This window comes from Crocodylus porosus, unplaced genomic scaffold (genome assembly GCF_001723895.1).
Source record: "Crocodylus porosus isolate Cpor-Errol unplaced genomic scaffold, CroPor_comp1, whole genome shotgun sequence".
In the NCBI taxonomy this organism is placed as follows: domain Eukaryota; kingdom Metazoa; phylum Chordata; order Crocodylia; family Crocodylidae; genus Crocodylus; species Crocodylus porosus.
This window is the reverse complement of record NW_017728886.1, coordinates 110,165,415-110,190,518: the sequence shown is the minus strand read 5'-3', so window position 1 is coordinate 110,190,518 and position 25,104 is coordinate 110,165,415. Positions and strand designations below refer to the sequence as shown.

At 41.2% G+C, this 25,104-nt stretch overlaps 1 protein-coding gene across 3 annotated transcripts in view; it reads right to left on the bottom strand.

The window, feature by feature from the left end:
- MOCOS (molybdenum cofactor sulfurase) overlaps nt 1-25,104 on the bottom strand; it is a 405,377-nt gene that overhangs the window by 32,541 nt on the left and 347,732 nt on the right. For all 3 annotated transcript variants that reach the window (XM_019540615.1, XM_019540606.1, XM_019540624.1), the window contains exons 9-12: nt 23,725-23,887; nt 13,126-13,207; nt 6,818-6,942; nt 5,834-5,939 (exon numbers count right to left, since the gene is read on the bottom strand). In XM_019540615.1, coding sequence (XP_019396160.1) covers nt 5,834-5,939; nt 6,818-6,942; nt 13,126-13,207; nt 23,725-23,887 — 476 coding nt within the window. The remainder of the gene's footprint in view (nt 1-5,833; nt 5,940-6,817; nt 6,943-13,125; nt 13,208-23,724; nt 23,888-25,104) is intronic.

The following is a 25,104-nucleotide window of genomic DNA, read 5'->3' as shown; positions in this document are numbered from 1 at the left end:
AGCAGCCTTGCTGGGAAGCGTTGCGCGCTGGCCAGAGGCAGGGTAGTGCTGTTTGGTGGGCACGGGGAGGTGTGAGAAGGAGTGCTGTGCAGGCTGCTGTGGGAAGGGTGGGTGGGCTTGTCCCCAGTACGGAGTGCACACAAAAGCATTTGTAACCACATACACTATAGCTTACTGGCAGACAAAACTGATAAGCATCTCAGATCAGCAACATTTATTCTTTAAGGCTCTCAACCCTGGTATAACACTTGTGAACAGAAGGCAGGGTAGACTTGCACTTCATAAACTAACCAAAGTGTGTGTGTGCTTTTGTGGGTGGGTGTATGTATGTGTGTGTGTGTGTATGTGTGTACACACACAAAGAACACAAGCTTGCATGGGCTGCAACTCACTTCATCAGATGCTGTGAGATTCAGCTAATGAAAGCATGTGCTACACATACACACTGGTTAGTTTATAAGGGGCAAATCTACCCTGTGTTCTACTTGACTTCTAACTAACATGGATAACTACATTTCTGTAACAGTTTTGAGCCACCCTTGCTGAATGAAAGTGAAATCTGCTATAATTTGGCAGACTATCAATACCTTTATTACTGATACCCAAATTATACTGGGCACTTTTCAGAATGCTAAAAGATATAACAACCATATAAAATGAAATAGAGACACAAGTAAAGTGAAAACAAAAATAAAGGGAGCAGGGGGAAAGTTAGGAGTACAAAAGGCTTTGGATTTGAACCCCATGAATTCTAGTTATACCCCTAGAAGTTGGATCCAAGATTTTAATTCAGGTTCTTTTTCTCTTTTTATTTCTATCCAATAAATAAAACTAAAATTAATCATGTGCATCTTCAAGTGCCTATTTCAAATAAAGAATCATCAAGTGGGAGGTTGCGCAGTGGGGATTTTGTTAGTTATAATGGAGGCAAGCCACAACCAGGGTATCAGAGATTCAGATACTGCTCTTTGTATGTGGTACTGCAATATTTGGTTATGGTCTAATCTTTAATTAAATTGCTGTTACTGTTTTAGATCACCTCTCCAGAGCCAAATACACAAAGGAAGATTAATTTTTACCTATGGAAGATTAACACAAAGAGAAACTATTAAAACTGAATTAAAGATTTAGAGGGTCTATAAATCTTAACACATTTTTATTAAGACAAACCTACGTGTAAAGATTCTAAATACTGCTTCCTACACAAAACTAAAAAGACCTAAAAACAGCTTTTAAAAATAAGCCCTTGAAGTTCAATATTTGGGAAGGTCACATCCAGCAATTTAGTAACAGATACAGAGCAGCAGTGTACCCTTTGGTTTTCTTGGGCACCCTGACCAAGCAGCTCTGCACTTTGGAATGGCAACAGTTCTTCTCACATGTGTCACAGATGTCCTGACAGAGACTGTGGACCAGCAGTTCCCAAACTCTGACAGATTGAGTACCATAAATTCAAAATGATACAGCCTTAAGTACCACCAGCAAATTTTTCACACACAGACTTTGTATTAAAACATCAAAATCTTTAGTAATCATAAAACATTGTTTTATCAGTCAAAGTAGGCATATAAAACATTTGTAAACTGGAAAAAAAGCCAGTGTAAAGTTACCCATCCAGAGATGCATTTGGGGATGTCTTTAGTGGGAGGGGTGAGCTTGCTTGACAGAGCATACAGACAGACACACATACACACACACGGGTCATGGGATGGAGATATGGGAGGCTTGTTCAGGGGCACTGGGAGTCGTGACTCCCTGCCATTGCACACCTCCCCAGGGGAGGCACGGGGAGCACGTGTCCCCCAGATTTGTGCATGGGGCAGAGGTGGGTGGCTTGCTGTGTGCTGGGCTCTGCACCCTCCTGCCACTGCCTTGGCAGCTGTGCACGACACCGTGTGCCTCCCATGTGTTGGTTGCACCTCATCCCCTGCCTACCTGGCAACAGACGGTACAGCATGGTGTTGTGCACAGCTCCCAAGGCAATGGCAGTGCCACCCAGAAACCAGAGTGCAGCCCGCTGCTCCGTGGGGGTCTTCTCCCTCAGGCTGGCCTGCCCCACTCCCTGGCAAGCCTGGACAGAAGGGCGCGTCCCCTCCCGCCCCCCCACCTCCTGGCTCTCCCTGGGGCAGCCTGAGCTTTTTCAGAAGCACAGGGAGGCTCCCACAACTGTGCACACCCAGGGCCGGCATGGGGGCCACATGCCCCCTGGATTTGAACACAAGGTGGAGGCAGGCTGCCCAATGCACACTGGGCTCTGCACCCTCTTACCATTGCCTCAGGAGCTGCGTGAGATGCCATGCTGTGCTTCCTACCGCCAGGCATGGCATGTGGCGCAGCCAGCACACAAGAGGCACATGGCATCGCACGTGGCTCCTGATGCAACAGCAGTGGGACACAAAGCCCAGTGCACAGTGGGGAGCCCGCCTGCACCCCACACACAAATCTGGGGGATACGTGCCCCCCATGCCTCTCCTGGGGAGTGCATAACAGCAGGAGCCCCCGCCTCCCCGCACCGATGGACAAGCTGCCTGGGGCTCTGATCATCTCTTGATCCACCCTGGGGCCCCATTCTCCCCAGCCCCTGCCTCTGCCCCACTCCCTCCCTCACCATGGGAGCCTCAATTTCCCCCCAGCTTCTCTCCCCCACACCTCTTCCTCCATGGGTGACTGGTGCCTCCTGAGTCTGGGGGTGGGCATCAGATTGCCGATGGGATGGGTCCCACAGCAGCCAATTTCCAACCGGTGCACTTCTGGTTTTGCAGCTGGTGCTTCCAGGGGGTGCATGTGCACCTGTGTGCACCCCCTAAGTGTCGCCAATACCTTCCCCCCAACACATGTACGTGTTGGGCACTGCTCCACACATGGCTGAGCTGCATTCCTGGTCACTTGCAGCAGGTTGCTGCTTGCTGTGTGTGTCTGTGTGCATCCTTCCCACCCCGGCCTTCCACCGCCTGTGTGTACCACTCATAGGTTGTCTGTGTCCCGCTGGTGCTATGCGTACCACAGTTTGGGAATCGCTGCTCTAGACCAACAGGTGGGGGAGAAGGAGCAGGAGATGTGCAAAAGCAGCAAATCATCTTGCTTTACTTCTTCCACAAGCTGCTTTTTGTCCCATTCCTCTCCTTTGCATTTCTACTCCAGAGGCCTAGGCCTGGTTTTTGCACTGCAGAACTACACCCACCCCAAAGGGCCCTTCACAGGGAGACAAACAAAGCTTAGAAATTGCCAGTGCTCTTACTGTGTAGTGGAACTGCAGTCTACTGGAAGAGCTGAAAGTTGATTTCACTCACATAATATTGCAAGCTGTTAAATCACTTCAAATGGTTCATGTTATATTTGATGTATACAAAATTAGAAAGCTGGAGTCTTTTGCCAGTTTATGGGGAAGGCTAGGAAATCTGAGCTTAGGGTCCTGAGTGAGAAGTTCACTTATAAGAGAGAGACTTTTAAACCTTGCTGCTCCATCAGAGAGTTAAAACCCAACCAGAAGAGACCCTAAAGGGGAAATGGCTCATTATGGAGGAAGTATGACTAAAATAAATGAGAGAGAGATTGATTCAGTGCCTTTCTTATTTGGCCTTCCCCTGTGGTGCTCCTTTACAAGTATGGTTGCACCTTAATGCTACTCTTCTCACCACAAGCCCTTGAGAGCAGTACAAATGGAATTACTTCCTTTCGAAACCAACTATAGTCAGTGATGTCAAAATGCATATACACTATAGATACAGCAGCACCTGGAGCATTCATCTCTGGGCAATTCACAACTGGCTTAATTAGCAGCAGTTTGTTGAATGAAGGGTGAGCCATGCAGGTGCTGGCTGTGGCTATTACTTCAAAAGACACCTTTTCTCTACTCAGCTGGAGCTCATATATGGCTCTGCACAGGTAAAGAGAGAAGTCACATTTTTTAAAAATAAAAGCCATAGAAAACAACTGGAGGACCTCAGTAGTCCCACACAGCTGTTTGCTGCAGGTATTATATCCCTGGCTAGTTCCTGAATTATCATCTTCTCAAGGGATACAAAACCTAACATTGCTCAGGTTCAGTGGGTTAATACTGAAAGGTCTTGTGGAACCGTGATTTGAGAAAGGATTTGTGCGTGGAAAGAATATTCACTTGGTTAAGCGAGGGAGGGAGGGATTTCCAAGCATAAGGAATAAGAGGAGGACATAGGGCAGTGAAATGGGACAAGGGAATAACACGAAATGAGAACAGAGCAGTGGTGAGACTCAGAGACCATGGACTAGAAGGAGACTGAATTTCATGTGGCACGTAGGGTGGGAAACGGGTTGAGGTGGTAGGGTGTTCATAACAATCTACATAAATAGGATTTAGGTATTTAGACATGAAAGTTTTCTTATGTGTGACCTCTAAGTGGATTGAATGATTCCTTTATTTCCTGTTTTTGTAAGAATAATCCAAAAGTCAACTAGGAAACAAACAGCAAAATAAATATATCCTGACAAACAGATTTCTTTGAAATATTTCACTGGTTTGGCTTTTAGCTCTGAATATTTAGCTTTTCCACAACAAACAGGGACTTTCAAAGGGTATTAAAAGATGTCATGTATTCATTTTAACATGTGATCTATCTAAAGCGGGGTGGGCAATTATTCTGGACAGAGGGCTGCTTACTGAGTTTTGGCAAGCCATCGAGGGCCACATGACAGGCAGCCAGGGGCAGATAAATATTTATTTTCTAAACTTTTAGGGGCCCCATGGGCTGGATAGAATGGCCTGGTGGGCTGCATCCAGCCCGTGGGCCACTTTTTGCCCACCCCTGATCTAAACACTTATGTTAAGGCAAGGATTTCAAGGATATGGTCCACAGGCAGGATCCGGCCCATGAAGCCCTGCCATCCAGCTTGTTGTGCTGGACTGGAGCCACACACTGCACGTGGCATATCCCAGACTGGCTTACATACAGAGAGCACTGGCCCAGGCCCCAGCCCTGCAAACTGGATATGGCACATGGGGTTTTTCTGGGGTACATACTACACATGGCATGTAGGCCTGTCCACAGCACATGCAGACCATGACATGTGGGGCTGGTCTAGGGCACAATCTGCATTTGAGGTTGGCCTGGGGAGCATGCAACACCAGCATGCACGGCTGGGATGCATGCTAAACCTGGCACATGGGTCCAGGGTCCACTCTGGATGTAGGCTGGTCTATGGCTTATGCTCTACACGGTATGCAGGACCAGTTTAGAGTGCATGCGGCATGTGGTATATGGACTAGTCCAGGGCATATGTTGCAATGCTGTGTGTAGGGTGGTTTGAAGTGCGTGCTGCATGTGGTGCCTTGTACTGGACTAGCCCCATGTGCCACTCATCTAGTTTTCAGGGCCCAATTAATTTGATACCCCTGTCTTATGGAATCATGGATCCTAGAGCAGATATCTAATTAATAACTCATTCCTAAGCAAGTAGGGTAACTTTTTGTATTTCTGATCCTTAGAACACATAGGTAGGCATAAACTGGTTTCTAAGCAAACAGCTTTTTGCAGATAGCTTTTGGACAAAAATAAACTAAAATTTTCTGCAGATTATTGACAAATATGATAAAATCAGGTATTTAACTTGAATATTGAGATCAGCAGGTAAGCAGGTAGGCTGGACTAGATGACATTGTGAGGTCCCTTCTAGCTTAACTTTCCTATGATCTTATTAACTGGGATCTATCTTAACATGGCATTTAGAATACATCCTTGTGAGGGACTGAAGGATGAAAACTTCAATTTCTAACTAATGCATTGATACTTTTACCTTATGACATGATTCTGAAAACCAGCTTCACATAATATGCCATCTCAGCTGACAAAGATCTCACCTTGCAATAATTTGCTCTTTCAGATACAAAATGCTTGTAGTGTTTATCAGGAGATATTGTGCTTCATTCACAAGAGAAAGTGAGATGGTTGCAGAGGGTGCCTGACCTAAAAATCAATCCAACATTATTAAATAATTATTACAAATGATCAATATGATGCTGTTTATGTCTAACCCCTACCCCCATAATGTTTCCATTTATTTTCATTGAAGAAATTATTCACTGGAATAATACAATGGAAAGAGTCCAACCTATTAAATTAGAAGCCTGAATCAAACTTATGTAGTGCAATGAACTTATTAAATAAGATATAGCTCAACTTCATAAAATAATTTACAGGTGGCAATAACTTAGGATTTCTAGTGTCATTTTCAATTCATTCTGTTTTAAGATAATACATTTTGACATAAGAATAAATTCTGTGTTCAGAAATTTTCCATATTTTTCACAATGACCATAAGATTTTTAGATAGAAAGGGTATTGGGATGGTATAAAAGACTACTTAGATTTTTTTCCCTAAATTGAACAAATGGAGGATCAGCAAAACAGATATACAGTTCCTTATTGGTCTGCATGTTCAGGACATCTCTCCTCTTCATTGCAGTAGATTTTTACTCAGCATAAGGTAGTGGTGCTCAAATTCTGACCTATGGGTCAAATCTAGCCCAAAGGGCCATGCCACCTGGCCTGCAGGGTTCCCCAGGCATCCAGAAATTCGGCATAAGAGAGCAGTGGCAACATTAATTGCAGCTGGATCTGGTGCATGGAGCTGAGCCAGTGTGTTAGAGTACACCTGCAGACTGACCCTGTTTTCCATCCCTATGTGGAGTCCAGCCTGCAGACTGGCCTCATCCTACTCCTGTGGCCCAGAGGACTGGAAGGTTGACCACCACTGTCATAAGACATGGCAAGCAGGCTCATATTTTCTGTTTAGAGAGACAGAATATCAGATCCATTTTTCATAAACATGGAAGAGCAAATACCTTTTACGTGTTTCTGAGTTGCATTTCCTTTGAAGTCTGAACTCTGTCTAATCAGGTGACACTGACGACCGAGAAACTCAGAGAACCAGTCTGCAATCCTCTCTCCGCAGTCATACGTTTGTACTCTATCAAGAGAAGGGAGGTCACAATGAGCATTAATTTCAATAATAAGCTGTGAATGCCAAAACCTTCATTTGCAAAATTGAGGATGGCTGATGGAGATATCTGCTCTGCCTTTTTTCAGTTCAGAGCCTGGCATCCATTATGACACTGCTGAATGAAATAGCTGAGATATGAGGTATTATTATGCACAGATATAGTTTCCAAATTTCCTGGAATTTAGAATATTCTGTCCAACTTGATGTTATTATTCATGAAATGTAATTTAATTCTGTATAGATTACTAAGGGATAGAAGGTCTGCGTAACACTAATAATGATGAGACGGACTCTAAAACACCACGTATGACACAAAAAGTAAAAATAAGTCTGCTAGAGAAGTACTATAAACACATGGCTAATAACATTGTGTCTACAGCCTGGATCCTGCAAGTAAGTATCTACACAAGTAACGTATATGAGTACTTGCTTTCATTGTGTGTCTGAAATCTACATAGATGTACCGGTGGTACTATAATTGGACTATACAAACATTATCATTTGTCTACATTTACTTATACTGTATATATTTATATGAAAGATTGGAGATACAGTAAGAATTTTGCAAGCCTTTTTAAAATAATAAGTTTTATCTAGAAATGGACATCCATTTTTCATGTCATAAGTTATTATACAAGAGTCACAAAAACTTCACCCTCTGATGCATCTGAACTAAATGTTACCCTGCAACACTCATATCAAATCCACCCAACCCATTTTTTCTCAAGTGTTTTCATAGCATGGACCACTGTTTGAAAAAATCTCTAGTGAAATCCCCCTTCCCTTCCAGAATTATATATCTTTCCTGTGGCAAGTGTAGGGATTGTTTATATGGGATCGTATCATGAAAGTTATATTTTACATATTTTCATCTCTTTTAATGTAGCATTTCTGGTAGAAAGAGGAAGAGTCAGTGCCAAATAGGACTAATCAATTTTCTGTGAAAAAAATTATGGAAACTTTTCCTCTAAATTAAAACAATACATCTTTTCAATGTGCTAGGTATTTGCCTTTAGCAGTGGTCAAAACTAGGCCAAAAATATGAGAGAAGCTGATCTTTTATTACTTGTATCACCTAGAGGCTAAGGGAATATAATAATATTTAATAATAGCAATAAATAATAGGAAGAAGCATCTAGGGGAATCTCATTAAGTCAGAAGTTGTTAGAACAAAAGCTTCCCTGTCCCAGTATTTTAACTGAGACAAATGTGTTTTACAGGAGTTTGGAATTTTTGGTTTTCCATTTTTTGTTTGTTTGGTTCATTGGTTATTTTAAGCTAAGGTTAGCATAATCACCACTGTATTTACTATTGGGTCAGAAATCATGATTTTAAAATGGTCCACCAGTTGCAGCATTGAGGATGATCTAATTTAACCCATGCTAATACATATACTAAACACACCCTTTGAAAATGGAACTTAACTGTTATCTAAGCAAGTAAGCAGTAGTAAAGTGTTAGAAAAGATGTTTCTATCATTTAGTGGTTTTCTTCTATATTCATTCAACTACTGCATTCTTCAGAGTCAGCTGCAAATGTTTTCCTTCACCTGGGAATTTTTATAATCTTCCCTAGGAAACGATCTCTCGAGATTTGGGAAGGATCTGGATGAGCCCCTGAGAAATCCCTGTTTGTATCCTCATGACTACACATGAAGAATTCTTAGAAGAACATGGTGGCTTTGATATTTACTCAGACTGGTATTCCTTCAATCCAGAGAAGCCAGTCTCAGTACAAGTGATCTGCTTCATAAAGTAAGAAAAGTATTTTTCTCAGCAAAAAAAGATGGTAAATTCTGGGTTTGAGAACAGAGGGAGTTTGGCTTCACAAAGTTTCTTCTAGTTCACTTAAATTATGCAGATATAAAAGTCCCTAACAGTGAAAGCAGGATCTCTAGCTCCTCGGGGACTGCATTTCTCTACATTTGTGATTCTAAATTTTAAACGTCATGCTAGAAAACATACTAGCTATTCAGGTGCACTGCATTTGGTTTTTACTCAAGCTTTCAAGTCCCAATCATGTTATATTTCCCTTCCATGCAGAGCCGGCGTTAGGGGTAGGCATCGTGGGCAACCACCCAGGGTACTGTGGTCAGGGGGCACCACACACACACACACATACAGAGCAGTGCCCAGCTTCTTTAAGTCAGAGGCGCTGCTGCAGGCAAAGGCAAGGGAGCAGAGATGTGGGGTGCAGTCTAGTGGGGAGGCGCAGCTGCCCACACTCCCCAGCCCACCCTCATACCTCCAGCCACTGCACAAGAGGAGCTGAGCTGGACAGTACGGGTAGCTCTGCCTACCTACTGGACTGCACCCTGTGTCCCAGCCCACCTGCCTCTGCCTACAGCAGTGCTGCCGACCAGGGGGGTGGGGGAGGCACCAAAATACAAGTTCACCCAGGGCACCATTGTCCCTAAAACCAGTTTTGCGATCCATGAAAGTGCTTGCTACTGTATTCTTTACACATTCATGTCAGCCAGCTGGTTTGTTAAAGTTACATGTCCATCAGAGAACTGTGAAAACTCTCACCACTTGTGAAATGAGTGGAAAATCATGTTCATGAGCAAAGTGAAATGTGTGCTGTCTTTCCCTTCACTATAACGTGTTTTCTAATATTTGAAGGAGAGGACTTTTGGAAGTAAAAACTGCCTTTTATCTTAGCAAACAGCCTGTGATTCACTTCCATCTTCAGTGCAAGCAACTATTTATATTTTCAAAACCATTCTGATAATGTCCCAAAGCAGTAGCACTTCTGTATCCTCCACAGCCTCAATGGCAGGGTAAAAGAGGCTGAGAACAACATGTAAGGCTGCTGCAGTAGAGGTTGAGATAAAGTGGGGAATTCATTTATGCAAGTTCCTTTTCCTGCCCAAATACTTCTTGCAGAAAGAGTGGGTAGGGACCAGATCTTCAATGGCTTAGGAACCATTAACTACCATATTAAGCCGTCTTACTTTCTGTCTACCTACAATATTTTAAATTGCTGTAGATATGCTGAATTCAAGTACTCCATTCAAGGTCACTTTGTAGTTTGTGTATTCTGAATCACCTGGCTTTTCAAATTACTTTTCCTTATTGTCTAAATATTTTCTAAGTGAACTCCATTGTCTCTTCAAGGTCCTTTTCAAAGTCCTTCTGTGGTAGTTCAATTCCATTCATTTTGTTCTTGTGTTTATTTTCTTTGAGTATTACTTTACATTTGTCAACATTACATTTCATTTGGCACATGTCAGCCAATTTATAAAGTAGGTCCTAATTCTTTCAAATTTTACTTGTGGTATGCTTTGTGCTCACTACTCATCCCACTGTTGTGTCATCAACAAATTTAGCTTCTGTGCTTTATAGCTGGTCCCTCTAGTGAAGTAATTTATAGACTGAGAAACAAGGACAGTCAAAGTCTGAATATTGATCCCGGGGGAAGCCACTTGCATTCACCCACAACAGGCTGAATTCAGCGTATTTCTTCTCTTCTTAACCTGTTCCTTGTCAATTTATAAAGCAGGTCATACTTTCAAACAGAACTTGCTGTCTGCTATCACTCATATATCAACACAATGTAGCTTCAGTACTTTATGACTGATTTCTCTTGGTAGATACTGCCTGGACTGGACAAAAGGACCAAAGACTGAAGGCTGATCTCAGTGGGAAATCACCTATAATCAGGCTGAATTAACTTTGTTCTTTTTCACCAATTCCTTCTGATATTTTTCTGTTGAGGAATGCTGATTAGATGAAATCTAACTGTTTTGCTGGGCCATGCCGATTTTGTTAAATCTTATGAAGAATAATGGCTTGTTTTCCTGTCAGCTTTCTGAATCTCTAGCAGCCTGCCTGATGAGATGCTGCTGAGCCTGGAGCCTCAGTTTGCCAATGTTTGAAGAGCTGTCAGACTTCCTGCAGGGGACCACGAAACTTAGAAGTAAGATGACTGGGTCTCTGGGGCTAGGTACAGACATTCAAAAAGCCTGAGGTGAAACTGATCTAAGTTACATGGTTTTTTGTAAGCAGCATGGTTTAGATCAATAGCAAACAGAACACATATTCGCCCTTGGGGGAGGGACCGGGGGCACACCTTCGACCAGGCTCCGCTATTTTTTAACCAATCTATTTGTGACAAACTTCTGCTCTGTTACGGGTAGAGACCGGTTTCGTGTGCCAAACTTCTGCTCTGTTATGGGTATAGACAAGTTTCTGATCACTTATACCAGTAAAAGTGTAATGTCTGTACCCGGCCTGCTGGACTCAGAAACCTCATCCATTTAATCCATTCTTACTGCCCCTATCTTTTGCCTATCCGTCCTGGTTGACTCTGTATACTTACCTTCCTGGTTTCTCTCCTCAGACCATGGAACAATATCCCATGAAAATGTCCCTTTTCATACATTAACACAAAATACAGTCAATGACATGAAGGAAAAAGAGAGAAAAGCAACAGAGGACATTATACATGCAAGGTCTGTTAATGATGGGTTTACCACAAGGAGGATAAAGATGAGTCAAGACTATGGGAAGTGGGACAAGTGATTGTAGCGAATGACTCTTGGTGATGTCCACAACACAGTTATTTGTTTGGAAAACTGCCACCAGCAGAAAGAGTATATTTTGTGTGTGTATGACTTTAATCAGATGGAGGATAATTCCCTAATACTCAAGGTAGAAGAAGCAGAAGCTTGCATGGGTAACCAGTAGCACATGATGGAGTTATACAGCAGAATTCACATCCAGCTGCTTTTGGCTCCATAATACAAAACATTAGCTACCAATTGACAGCTAGGTTCATTAGGGCAGACTTCTGTATAAGCCCAAAGTGAGATGTCTGGAGCCATGGCAAGATGCCTTGACCACTTTGTCACTGCCACCACATGCTAGAGGCAAACTCGGTAATTACAAATACAGATCCATGGTGAATGAATTTCAGGGAGGAGAAATTTAAAAGAATGGGTCAAAGCTAAATGGGCCTGGTTACATGAAGCATAGACACAAAAGATTGATTTAACAAACCAAGAAGCAAAATCCTTCTTGTAGCTTGGGAAAGTAAATTGGTGGGGAAAAGGGGTCTCTTTTTCCCTCTGCAGCAGTCAGGTTTAGCACTCAGGATGTCATTGATTGAAGCTCAAGGTACTACCCAACATGGGAGGCCAACTCATGTCCTATGTTAGGTTGTTACCATGTATTACATTGAATAGCAAATGTGAAAAGGGGGAGTCTTTGCTGCATAAGTGGAATTAAGTAGGTAATGCATATACATTTTAGCAAGCCATCCAGTACAGGGCTATTTACTGAGATTGGCAAATATTTGTTTCAAAGGTAATTCTACAACACGGTGGAAAAACATGTAGCTTACTAAAAGGAAATTGAATGATTAATAATAGTAGTGTTACATTATAGTGAGGTAATATGTTAGTTGCTTTACAGAATGGCTTGGACGCTAATAGTATTCAATATATCATTAATAACCTTCCAAAGAAAGTTACTGAAAAATGATCCCCATTCCCACTCAAAACAAAGTTAAAAGGTGCTGTAAATATGAAAAAAAGGATTGGGATCTCAGAAATGTGAAACAATGCAACCTGAAATAGGAAAAGTTATTGTGACAAGTGAATAATTTAACTGAAATAAAACACACCTATTTGATTAGCCACATGACGTGAAAATGTATAGCGTCTTTCCATTTTTTTCTGACTGACAGTTTTGTGAGAACAAACCAAATAAAGATATTTTCTGTTCTCTTGGATGCAAAATTGTCAAAATAGGATTTTGTAAACTATATCTATATTTATTTATTTGCACAGAACTGCTCTGTGTGCTATTTTTAACACAGTGTCATCTATCTGACCTGAAGAAGAATGCACTGCATCCAAAAGCTTGTCTAAGTTTATCCCAACCTTGCCATTTGTCCAACAGAAAATACAACCCACAAAAATCCTTGCCTCTTGCTTATTTCCTGGACTATCACAGCCACTTCTCTTCAAAACTTTCTTTAATTTACCTGGATGCTTCATTAAAACATTGACTGTTTCTCCCCTTCCTGAATTGTGTTTATGCCAAACCTCCTAGACTATCATAGAGCTTATGACACTGTATTACATAAGGTCACTCTGAGCTGTCCTCACTATCGTAGTTTTTCTGATATTCTTCTCTTCTCACTTACCTATGTGCACAGACTTTGCTTTGACAGATCTGTGTCTCTTTTTCCAGGTTTTCCTCTAGAGGTACAGTTATGGGGTCCATTCCTATATGGATAGAGTGCAAGTCGCGAGAAAAACATTTTTGCAGAATCATACTTTACAAATAAAGTACATCTTTCCTTCCTGCACATGATCACAAACACTGACAAACTCTCCCCATTTTGACAGCATTATATTCTGTGCCTGCAGGTGGCTCCAAATGATAATGCAAAAACATAGGCTTTGGATGACCTTGGTACCCAAAATGCATTAACCAATATAACATTTCAGCTTTTAGTAACTTTATTCCCTGTGTGTCTCATACATTCGGATTGGCAAAAAATTACTGCAGTAATCATGGCTGTTGTAGAAAGGAAAGGCTTATCACAGTTGTGCTGCCTTGAGTAAATCAGGACATGGGTTTAATCATTCTTTTTTGAGAGAGAGACAGAGAGATGGTAATATGCAGAAATAAAAGAAAAACATACATGCTGTTCAAGAATGCAGTATATTTGTCACTAAACTACATATCTAAGAAAAGACCGAAATAATGAAAAATGCTAATGAGTAAAATATCTCCTATGAGCATATTTATTTGGATTTAACAGAATGATACATCTTGCTAAGAATTTACTAAAATCCTGAATGCTATGGGTTGAAGGAACGAACATGCCATGCTGGTTTATTAGAGAGAAAAGAACTTCCCAGTATTGCCCTTTTTAAGTGAAAACAAAAAACAAAAGGTTTTTTCCTGTCTGGCTGTAATGAACCCTCATTACTTTCCCTTATACTTCTACATAAGCTAACACTGCTTCTGATCTCATGTGGACCCATTTCACAATAATAAAGCTGCACTTAAGCTACTTTTTATTTAAAGCAGTGTAACTAAGAGGAGATTCACGCTGCCTTAACTCTGTGTATGGAAAAAAAATCTGTTTTGTTTCATTTTAAAGATCAGGGAAATTTAACTGATATTATCTGCTCTTTTCCCTTATGCATTTTCAAAACACAAAGCTTTTTGTTATTTCTTAACTTCAGCGCCATTGAAAGCTTATTTGACTTGCAGTGTTACTTCATTGAACTTAAGATAAGAGAGGAAAAGCTGGACATGCTTGTAAAACAAAGAAGCCACTTAACCCACTTGCAACAGGAAAACAGGTAATTATAATTGTAATTATTATCTAATGAGAAGAGGAAATGAATGCCCTTGTATGATTCCTTTTGCTTTCTTCCCTGTTTGTTTGTTTTGTTTTTGGTCTATTGTGTTTTCTACTGTGGGAAAATAAAATATGAGTTGGGAAAAGGAAATTAGTCTAGCTACAAACCCTTATTAAAATAAGTCTAAACAAGGAACACACATGCAATTTCTTCAGGTGGGGTTTCAAGGCTTTCTAGATCTTTTACGTTTCACATTAGCAAATGTATCACTCTGACTATAAAATGCACATTTGACAGCAATACTCAGGGTAGGTTAAAGTTGTTAATTATAACTTTATTCCATTTGAAGGCAAAAAAGTAGAATATTGCTAGTTACTAAAATGTAAAAGCTGTCATTCTCCATGGTCATTTGCTTGATGATAAAATTCACAGATGTGTTCACAATATTAATATAAAAACCCCTTGTCTTTATAGCAACTATTCTGTGTCAATGGCAAAAATTAGAAGCTTGCCATTTCAATAGACTGAAATATAAACTGTTCATGCATATTCTTTCCTCAGTGTGTGCACATAATTCCCATTAATTGTATTGGCAGTAATACATTATGCTTTGAAGGGAGAATAAACTGCATAAAGTGTAATTAGTTGCACTGTTTTGTTCACATTGTTCTGTTCCAATATTTTAAAGTGATTTCACAACTCTCAAAATTCCTGCTTTTGTGCAATAACAAACTAATTCACAACTTGGAAAGGGCTGCTAGCTAAAATGGAAAGAGAGAAATTGTCCTTGCACAGCAGAATCATTCCTGATTGACAATGGTGTAACACCAAGCAGAATTAGGCCATCTGCATTTAACAGAGGCAGACGGAAAGATTTCTTTTTAGCTTCAGAACAAGCAATCAAAAAAGAAGTCGAAGGCCTTATCAGGTTAGTGTAGTTAAGATTAGTTTCAATAGCCAGGAGTGCATGAGTGCTGTCATGTGACTAGCAGGCTGCCTTTGACTTCCCAGCCTGAGTGACCAGGTATTCATTTACAGATGGTCATCTGGGACAGCCTTCAGTACAAGTCTGGAGGACAAACTTGTGCCTTTGGTACCGTAGCAAGATGTTAACTGGTCTGTCTCAGTGCACCCACAACAGGGTTTTGCAAATGGAGGATCTGGCCCCGCTCCCTTTTAAGTCCATGGGAGCTTAGCCATTGACTTCAATGGAAGTAGGGTCAGGCCTAGATATAGTAGATCCTCATTTCCCTAGAAGCATACATAACATGTTATCATTGCTTTATCAGTCAGTCTCACTATAAGGAAAGTTCAATACAATTTTTATATGGAAAAACATGACAAATATTAGCCAAAAAACAAGCATCTTAGAAAAGAGGGACTCAAAATTTAAAAATACAGTTCTTAAAAATCCAAGATTTCAGTGAAATGGGAGGTTTTTGGCCTGCTACATAGGTTAACTGATTTAGAAATATGGGAGAAAAAATGCCTAAATTATGGGACCCTAAACAAGATCAAGGAAGCTCTGACCTGACCATGTGTAGTGGGATTTTATGAGGAGAAAGGTGGACTGTCAGGTGAAGATTTATACCATAAAGGGATGCACTGTAAACCATAAAGGAGCTCATCAGTCAAAACCAATCTGTTATACTCTATATAGAAAGCACTGGTAAGCCAGGGTCATGTGTGAAATATCACTATAACATATTCCTGGCAAAGCACACTGTTAAAAACAAGACACTGCCAAGCTGAGCTTCAGTTTCTGAATGGGTCTGAGCTATAGAAAGCATTGCAGTAGTCTGATCTCATGGGCTACAGACAGACATTCAAAAAGCCTGAGCCTGAATTTATTCAATCTTTGCAGGTTAGCTTAACCTGACCAGGATGAACCGGTCTGTAACTGTACAGACATCCCCTCTGGACTGAAGAAATGCTGGCACATGCCTGTAGTGGCTCAGGCTAGAAGCCAGGGGGCACTAGAGCAACTCTCCCTTCCCTTCCGCAATGCTGAGCTGTGGGGGGCAGGGCATAGACAGGCCCTGGCAGGACTCTCTGATTAGGGAAGGGTGTCCCTGGCCTCCCCCCGCTGTTGATAAAAGAGCATTGAGTTACACAGAAGGGATTTACATGCGGAGTTGTTTCATAGATGTATTTGGTAGCTGTGTCAGCATCGAACAAAACAGCAGACTCTCTCATTATTTCAAGCTCTTAAGCAACTTTTTCCAAGGAAGGAATGGAGGAACATTACTAGCTACCTGTTGATTAGCTCCAAAAAGCCCTAAGCCGACACTGTCTTGTCTGCCTTTGTCATGTCTCCCACAGCACCGACTGTAGCCAGCATGTGGTATGCTAGCTAATGATAAAGCGGTGTCTGTGTAAGGCAGAGGGGAGTGGGGAATCCCTGCTTGAGCAGGGAGTGCTGAGGGGGAGGCAGGAGGAAGCCAGGTAGATGCCTGCAGTCTCTGCTGGAGCTCCAGCCAGGGAGCAGAGGGGAAGGGCTGTCCCTGCTGGGCTGAAGCAGAGAACAGAGCCCTACCCACAGCTGCAAAGCAACTGGGATGCTGGGGAATTCTGATTTAACTTAAACCAGGAAGGGGTCAGGGAGAGACATTGCATAAACCAGTTTGACCCAAATCAATTAAGTCCGATATACATTCAACCAGGTTTATCTCAAACCAGTTTCAGCAATTTTCAAGCTGGTTTATGTGCACCGAACATCTGTTCTGTTACAGGTTTAAACCAGTTTCTGATCACTTAAACCAGTTTATGTGTAATGCCTGTCCCTAGCCAATGTGATAAAACTACCAGAGCTAATGAAAGGGATGCAACTTTCTGGTCCGATGCAAAAAGAAAAGACCATTTGATTCACTGTTACTGGGTCATGTAAGAGCAGCTCAGGTTATAAATTCAGGCAACAAAAGGCACAAACAGGCAGATATAAATCTTTACCTTCTTTTCTGATTGCTTTCCTTTCCTTCATGAATGTCAGTTCATTTTTATCTAGACCAAGTCTTAACCAGTAAGGTTTAATCCTTGACCCAGATTTAAGGCCCACAGGGGCAGTAGTGTAACTAGGGATGAGTGAGTGGGGCACTAGTCCTAGGCACTGATTTAGAGTAGTGGTTATCAACCTCTTTTGTACCAGGACCCATTTCTAATCATTGGCCAGTCCCCGAACCATTCCCCTCACTCCCAACCTGCTGCCCCCCGGCTCCACCCCACAGTGTGTGGGGCAGGCTGGGATGTGTGTGGGGAATAGGGGGGCCCCTAGAAGCCCCTTGCAGGCTGGAATTCTCACAGCTGTAAGGGGAAAGCCACAGTTTCCCACATTTTTCTCCTTTAAAGGAGAATCTACTTGTAAAGTTTGTTTGTGATCCTTTCATATATTCTTGCAACCCACTTTTGAGTTGTGACCCACGGGTTAAGAAAAGCTGATTTAAAGGAAGTCCACATAGTTTCGGCACAAGCTTGCCTTTGTGGGGCTAAAGTTGCTGCACTAGCACCAGTGACCCTTGTGTAAGGAGGTAAGAGCTTACCACTCTGCCCCTCCTCACCCTGCTTCCTAGTTATGCCTCTGCACACTGGATAGGACCACTGACAACTGTGACTGGTTCAGTAAAAGATACAGAACTTGATGTCAATGGCATACTAAAAGTACCACCTGCCCTGTGTCCTCATTAATGATGTGACAGAAAGGATAGAGTGAAATAATGCCATGTATTCATGGTACTTAACAAAGAAAAGTAGCACATACTAGCAAGGACAGAGACATCATTCAAAGGGATCAGAGGATATGGAAGGGGAAACAAAACTCTTATCTTGGAAAGATGTGCAATAGTACGTCTGGGGAAAAATAATCCAGATGAGAGGTATTCAGTAGGGAAAAAAACCTCAGAGCAATAATGCTGAAAGAGACTTAGAGGTGGTTGTAGTTAGCAAATCAAATATTATTAATTTGAAATATGATAGGGAATCCAAACAGGCCAATGAAGTTTTGAGCTGCATGCTTAGAAGATTCACCTCAGACAAGGACAGAGAGACAACAGTTATGCCTTGCACAAACCTGGTGTGAGTATTTGCATCTGAAATACACATTCAATATCAGACATGAAATTAGCAGCAAAATATGGATCAGCTGGAGGAAGTCCTGCAGAAAAGAAAATGTGATTGAGAACCTGAAAGACAGACTTATCAGGAAAGATTAAATAAGTTGAATAAGAATAACCTTATTATGGAACAAAATGTGATGGTCAATAAAATTCTGTTGGTCTGAAGAGTGTAAGCACCAAGAAGAGAGTGGTTAGCTTGTATGATTCAATGGAATTCAGTTAGGAATAACAGGGTGAAGTTAAGAGAGAGAAAAGCAGGCTAAATAGCAGGAGGAATTTTTTAGTCGTGCATGTATTCAGCCTTCCTTCGAAGTTCACTTGTACCTCCATCATCTGGGTACCTTGCTAAAGATAATCTCCTGAATATTATCTGGAAATACATGGCAAATATAACCTCATTTTAGTAGTTTAAAATGGTTACTAGATTGCAAGCCTATTACTGGTGCTACAGAATAGAACTGCTGTTGCAAAGAGATGAACCAGAACACTTAATGGGACCTCAAAATATCTAATATCTGGGATTATCACTGTCTATGCTTATTACAGAATTAATAAAGACAGTGATCCAGAAAAACTCTTATGTTTTGATGGTAGTAAAAGCCATATATAACAGCCATACTTATTTTTTTGTTAATTTCTGAATTTCCAACATATTCTAACACTGGTTGAAGCCCATTTCATTCCAGTTTCCATGGATTCGGGTCCATTGGGTCCTCTGACTTCCAAAAGATGAACACTACTAGAACTCCAGGAATAACCTGGAGGAAGATGAGAAAAATTTTCAAAGGCATAATTTCAGATCAGAGCCCCAAATCCCATTGACTTCCAGTGTCTATCAGTAATTTTTGCTTTTGAAAATACCCTCCTTGCACTTTAAAGCATGCCAAGGCAAGTTTAAGTTGAACAGGTGTGCTTGACAGGAAGATGTGCCAAAGGTTTAGAAACAGAACAGCTCTTTCCATTTTATAAAGAATAACTTCAATGAACAAAGTATAAGTAAATCCCTTGGAGGTGAGGTTTTCCTTTTGAATATTTTCAAAGAGGTGACAATCTAACCATGAACTATGGGATGGTACTGATGGGAGACATCAATTTTTCTGCTGGAAGAGCAATGCAGCCAAATATAAAACATTGAGCCAGGTACTAACTTGCACAGAAGACAACTTTCTGTTTCAGAAGGTTAGGGATACAACGAGGGGATCATCTATCTTGGGTCTTGTCCTGGCCAACAGAGAAGAGCTGGTGGAAGATGTGAAGGTGATGGGCAATTTAGAAGGAAGTGATCATGATATGATAACATTCCATATCCTGAGACAAGTGAAAGCATGAAGTCAGCAAAAGTAGGATGCTATATTTCAAAATGGAGGATTTCACTTGACTCAAGGAATTCATGTGCATGGTGCCATAGGAAGCAGACTGAAGGATAAAGGCACTCAGGAGGGCTGGGAGCTTCCAAAGGGCACAATACCCAATACGAAACCCAATAAGAACTTTTCCAACACAATGAAAGCACAAGAAAAATCGCAAGAGTCCAATGTGTCTGCACATGGGACTTTTAGGTTGCCTCAAATGCAAAAGGAAAGTATACAGGCAATGGAAAAATGGACAGGTCACCAAAAAATTAAGCTGAAGCCAGACAGCTAATAAGGATTATTTGGATAAAGAAGGAGATAATCTGAAGAGCGAGATAACAAGAGAGACAGTCAGAGAGCTTCTGATGGATATGAATAAATTAAGTCAGCAGAACTTGGTGAACTTCATCCTAGGATACTGAAAGAACTGGCAGAGATGATCTCTGAGCCCTTGGCAATGATCTTCATGAAGTCATGGGAGATAGGCAAAGTAGCAGAGGTCTGAAAAAGGGCCAACATAGTGCCTTCTTTAAAATAAAAAAGGCAAAAAGGAGGGCCTGCGAAACTACAGACAGTTTAGCCTCACCTCAATACTTGGAGAGTTACTGGAACGTGTCCTAAAGAAGTCCATTTGCAAGCATCTGGAGGAGGAAAGACTGAACACAAGCAACTAGCATGGATTGACAAATCAGGTCAAACAAACTTGAATCTCTATCTTTGACAGAGTAACTACTTGGGTGGATGAAGGTAATGATGTGGATGTACAGTATCTGAAATTCAGCAAAGCTTTTGACAAGGTCCCACATGACCTTCTCATAAACAAATTGGAGAAATATGAGCTGGACAAAACTACTATATGGTAGATAGACAATTGACTTGATAGCTGCAAGCAAAGGGTAATTATAAATGGATCCATGTCAAAATGGCAGGAGGTTTCGAGTGGAGTCCCACAGGGGTCTGTCCTGGGCCCGCTGCTGTTTAACATGTTTATTAATGATTTGGATGCTGGCATGGAAATCTTCAGAATGTCTGCAGATGACATGAAACTGGGAAGGACTGTGAACAATTGGAGGACAGAAGTGCAATTCAGAAAGATCTCAACAGTTTGGGAAACTGGGCTGAAGCTAAGAGGATGAAGTTCAGTACTGACAAATGCAAGGTGCTACAGCTCAGGAAGAATAATATAAAACACAAATACAAAATGGGTGACACCTGGCTCAATGTTAGCACTATGGAGAAAGATCTGGGAGTCTTGGTAGATCACAGACACAATCTGACTCTGCAGTATGATGCAGCTGCACAAAAGGCAAAGGCAAAAATATTCACTGTTAAAATAGTGAGGCAGAGGATTAGACTGACTAGGGAAGTTGTGGACTCTGTCACTGGAGGTTGGACAGCCACTGTTGGGGATCAGCTAGGTACAGCTATGTTCTACCATGGGCATTTCCCATGCTTCTGGGCTTTGCTGGTTGCCATATGGAGCTGGGAGGGAATCCCCCATCCCTCACCTTTCAGCTGCATGTATCAGGGGTTTTTTCTTAAGCTTTCCTCAGAGGCATTGGGTGTTGGCTGCAGCCAAGGCTGGGGATTTTGACTGGGTTGTGCCAGTGCTCCTGCTGGGACTTAGAGGCAGAGGTTCTTAGCTAGACGGCCTTGCCCCTCCACTCAGGGTCAGACTAATAACATTTAGAGCAAGAAGGAATTTTACCCCATAGTCTGACTGGTATGGACTGTGGGGGGTTTTGCCTTCCTCTGCAGTGGTGGGCATGGTCCTCTACCTGGATTTCTTGGGCATATATTAGCAACCTGTTACATAAGCAGGATGTTGGCTGTCATGGTCCTCCTGCTTTACCAGTGGTAGGTCAGGGTGTTATGTCTTGTGATGTGTCAGGGTGGACTGCAGTTTTACTAAGAGGTTATATTATGGATGAGAATGATACTTTTGGATGGGAATGATGCTCCCTCAGGCATTGGTTTGACTAGACAACCTCCAGCTGTACTTCTCTGTGATTCTGACATGATGACATGATGAATCACTCTGTATCTACAAGCAATAGATGCCAGGGAAAAGACAGACAGAAAAAGGAAACTTTATTTCTGATGACAGTTGGTTCTGAAGCACTTAATATTTTTAATACCTTTTAGTTAACTTAGGCAGAAGAGGCTCTGATACTGCATTATGGAAATGTGAGGAGTACTGCACCCCGTGTTTTAAATGGAGAATAAAAGATGGAAACATAGAAGAGTTTGTGACCACTCTAAAACTGAAGGGCCAGTTGTGATTTTGGGGGCTCAATCTTTGATAAAAGACCACAGCTTGATTGGGAGAGGAAAAATAAAACACAGGGTGAGACAAATCAATTAGAAATTGCCAAGCAAAGGATGCTACCCACTCCAAACTGAGGACTATGGAAGGGGAATACGATTTGAAACCTGTGGGTACAACAACAAATCTCAGCTGCTACAGGAAGAGACATGAGGTAGGAAGATAAATGGTGTTCAAAGCTAGAATCCACACAAACAGACCACAGAGCTGCACACACTGTGGCAAATGCTGCAAGCCAAGATAATACTTGGCATTTGGAAAACAGATGCAGGCTCTGCAGTGGATTACATCACTAAGCAAAAGTTGCCAGATCCAGCAGAGTGCACAAAGAATGGACAAAGAAAATGAAAACAGCACCATTGGCTAAGATTTGTTCTTCCCAGGAGCAGTGGACACCACTGCAGAAGAAGAATGGTCTATTGGGCTGAAAGTAAATGGACCTCTTAAACTACATATGGATGCAAAAATCAGGGTGGCGCTAGAAACCATATGGAAAGCCATAGCAGGAGAGGAGAGATAGGACAGACTGAGACCTATTAAGAAGCTCAAGTGTCAGCTGGAGCTGGTTGTTGTGTGGAGTTTCATGATTTCTAACTGATGCTGATCAGTTAAAACTCAGACAATGAATAAAGCAGAACTGTCAGATTCCTTGGTCTGCCACGTCATTTCTGAAGGGTTCAAGTGGTACTGCACTCTATGCAAATCCTATTGACTTCAGTCATGTACAGGTAAAGGGCTCTAAAGTGGTTCACATCTAATGTGGTTCTTAAACCACATTTTGAGGAGAGATCTACTTGTTGCAGATCTATCAGAGAATAGAAAAAATTGTGATGGTGAATTTATAGCAGGAGAAAAAGGAGTTAATTTACTTTGGTCTAGCACAAATATGGGCACATATATTATTTATAGAACAGCACAGGCTGGATAAATGTGAGACTCCAGGGAAAAGATAAATGCTGTTCAGCCATATGCAAACAAGACTCTAATAACGAACACTGAAGGATATATACCTGCCCTTTAGTGCCATGTTAATTGTTTGGTTAGTGAAAGGAACAATACATGCCAGCAAGTACGAGCAGTATTTCCAGACTCCCAGTCTCACCCCTCCCTGCAACATGGCTCTGTTTTGTACTTACAGATGAATCTAGGAAAGTACAATAATAAAGAAATGTTTTCCTTTATTTGAAAGTAAAGTAATCAGCAAAAAAATATGTAAGGTCATGTCATCACTTCAGTGATACCAGATGTCACTGATGAATCCTCCTATTTAGTCAATAAATGGCAAATCTTGTCTCTCTGCCACACTCAAAGTAGTTGATCTTTGTATACTTAGGAGATGACAATTTTCAACTTCAGTTACATTAGTCCTTACAGCCTTCCGCGTTTGTGCAGAGATAGGATGGCCAGCATCCATACATATTTACGAGTTCACCAGTTCTGCCCATGATACCTGCTTTCGTGATTGCTTACGGGAAGCCACTATGGACCTCTATCGGTCAAACACACCACACATTCCAGTACAATCTGCAAAAGCAGAACTTGTCCTTCCCATATTAGTGATACATGACATTCAGTATTTGCATATATATTTTTAAAAATCAGTATTAATAAGGAAGAGAAATGGATTTACTTACTAACCTTCTGCTTTGATAACCATAATCTTTTGTTTCAGATCAATTGAGGGATGTATCAGACAGAGCCTAGGCTCCTGCTTCTGAGTAATGCAAACTCCATTCTGATTCACAAGCATCCAATTACGGTCATACAGCAATCCTTGGTTTCCTACAGGCCACTGTGTAACCTAGCTCAGCAACAGGAAAAATATGAAGAGAAAGAAAACGTCACATCAATTGTTCAATAAAGATCTTTAGTCACAGATTCTCACTGCACCAAAAAAACCCCCAAAACCCAGAAAAAAGAAAATGCAGCTGTCCATTAGTGAAATCCTTTCAAATGGAAACAGAAAATCTTGTGCATGTCAGTGTCAGCCTTGTTGACAGAAGCTTTTATTTTCCAATCAAAGATGAAGATCTTATTGCAGGGAGTTGACAGAACAAAAAGGAGCACTGTTACAAATACTTCTGACATTATCACCATGCTTTGAGGTATTAAGATTCAAGAAGAGGGCTGGGATGAGCTGGGGAATAAGATTTGTGACACTTGAAGGGAAATGTTCTTGCTTTCTTCTCTGGACCATGTTTAGGACCCCCAACATTTCATTTTTCATATCTATGCAGGAGAGATTTCAAAAAAGGTGTGTATGCCAATGCAAAAAAATCAATATTTTTAAAAGGAAAATTTTGAAATTTTCAAACATTGAAAATGTCACTGTTTTTGTTTCACCAAATGCCCGTGTTTCTATGTGAAACCAGAAGAACTTCATAAATCTAACTTCAATTTTTGAGGCTTTTGATATTGTTGAGAGTGTGATGTCTTGTACAGCTCTACTTATAATAAACAGCTGCACAGGCCATTCTATTCTGTCTGTTCTTTCATTACTTCCATAATATTCTTTATAGCCAATAGCCTATACAACCATATTGTCATTCCTTGTATGTACATTTTTCTGGTAAAAAGAACTTCTGTTACTGATGCTGTACAGATGGCAATCTTTAAATCCAAAGAAAGCAACTTTGGTCCTGCCTTTGGGTCGTATTAATAATTGCTTTTTCCTTCTGAATGATAAAATAAGTTAATACAATTCTTTTAACAGAAAGCCAGGCATTTAAATATATCACCCCAGATCATGTGCACTCTTGAGTACCAGTAAAATATTTAGGAGAGTTAAGCAGGAGGCAGCTTTGTTGCATTTTCACATAAATTTGACAAGACAGCCCAAGTCATTAGTAGTAGCCTAACTGGCAAGAATAATGTAGCAAAAAAAAAAAAAATACTGAGGGCCAAGTTGGACTCTAAGATATGTATGTGTACTTCATGATGTTCCTGCACTGGAAGAAAAATCTTGCCTCAGGCTCAGAATATTCTTTAAAAAATAAATCAAGTTCTGATAAAACACCC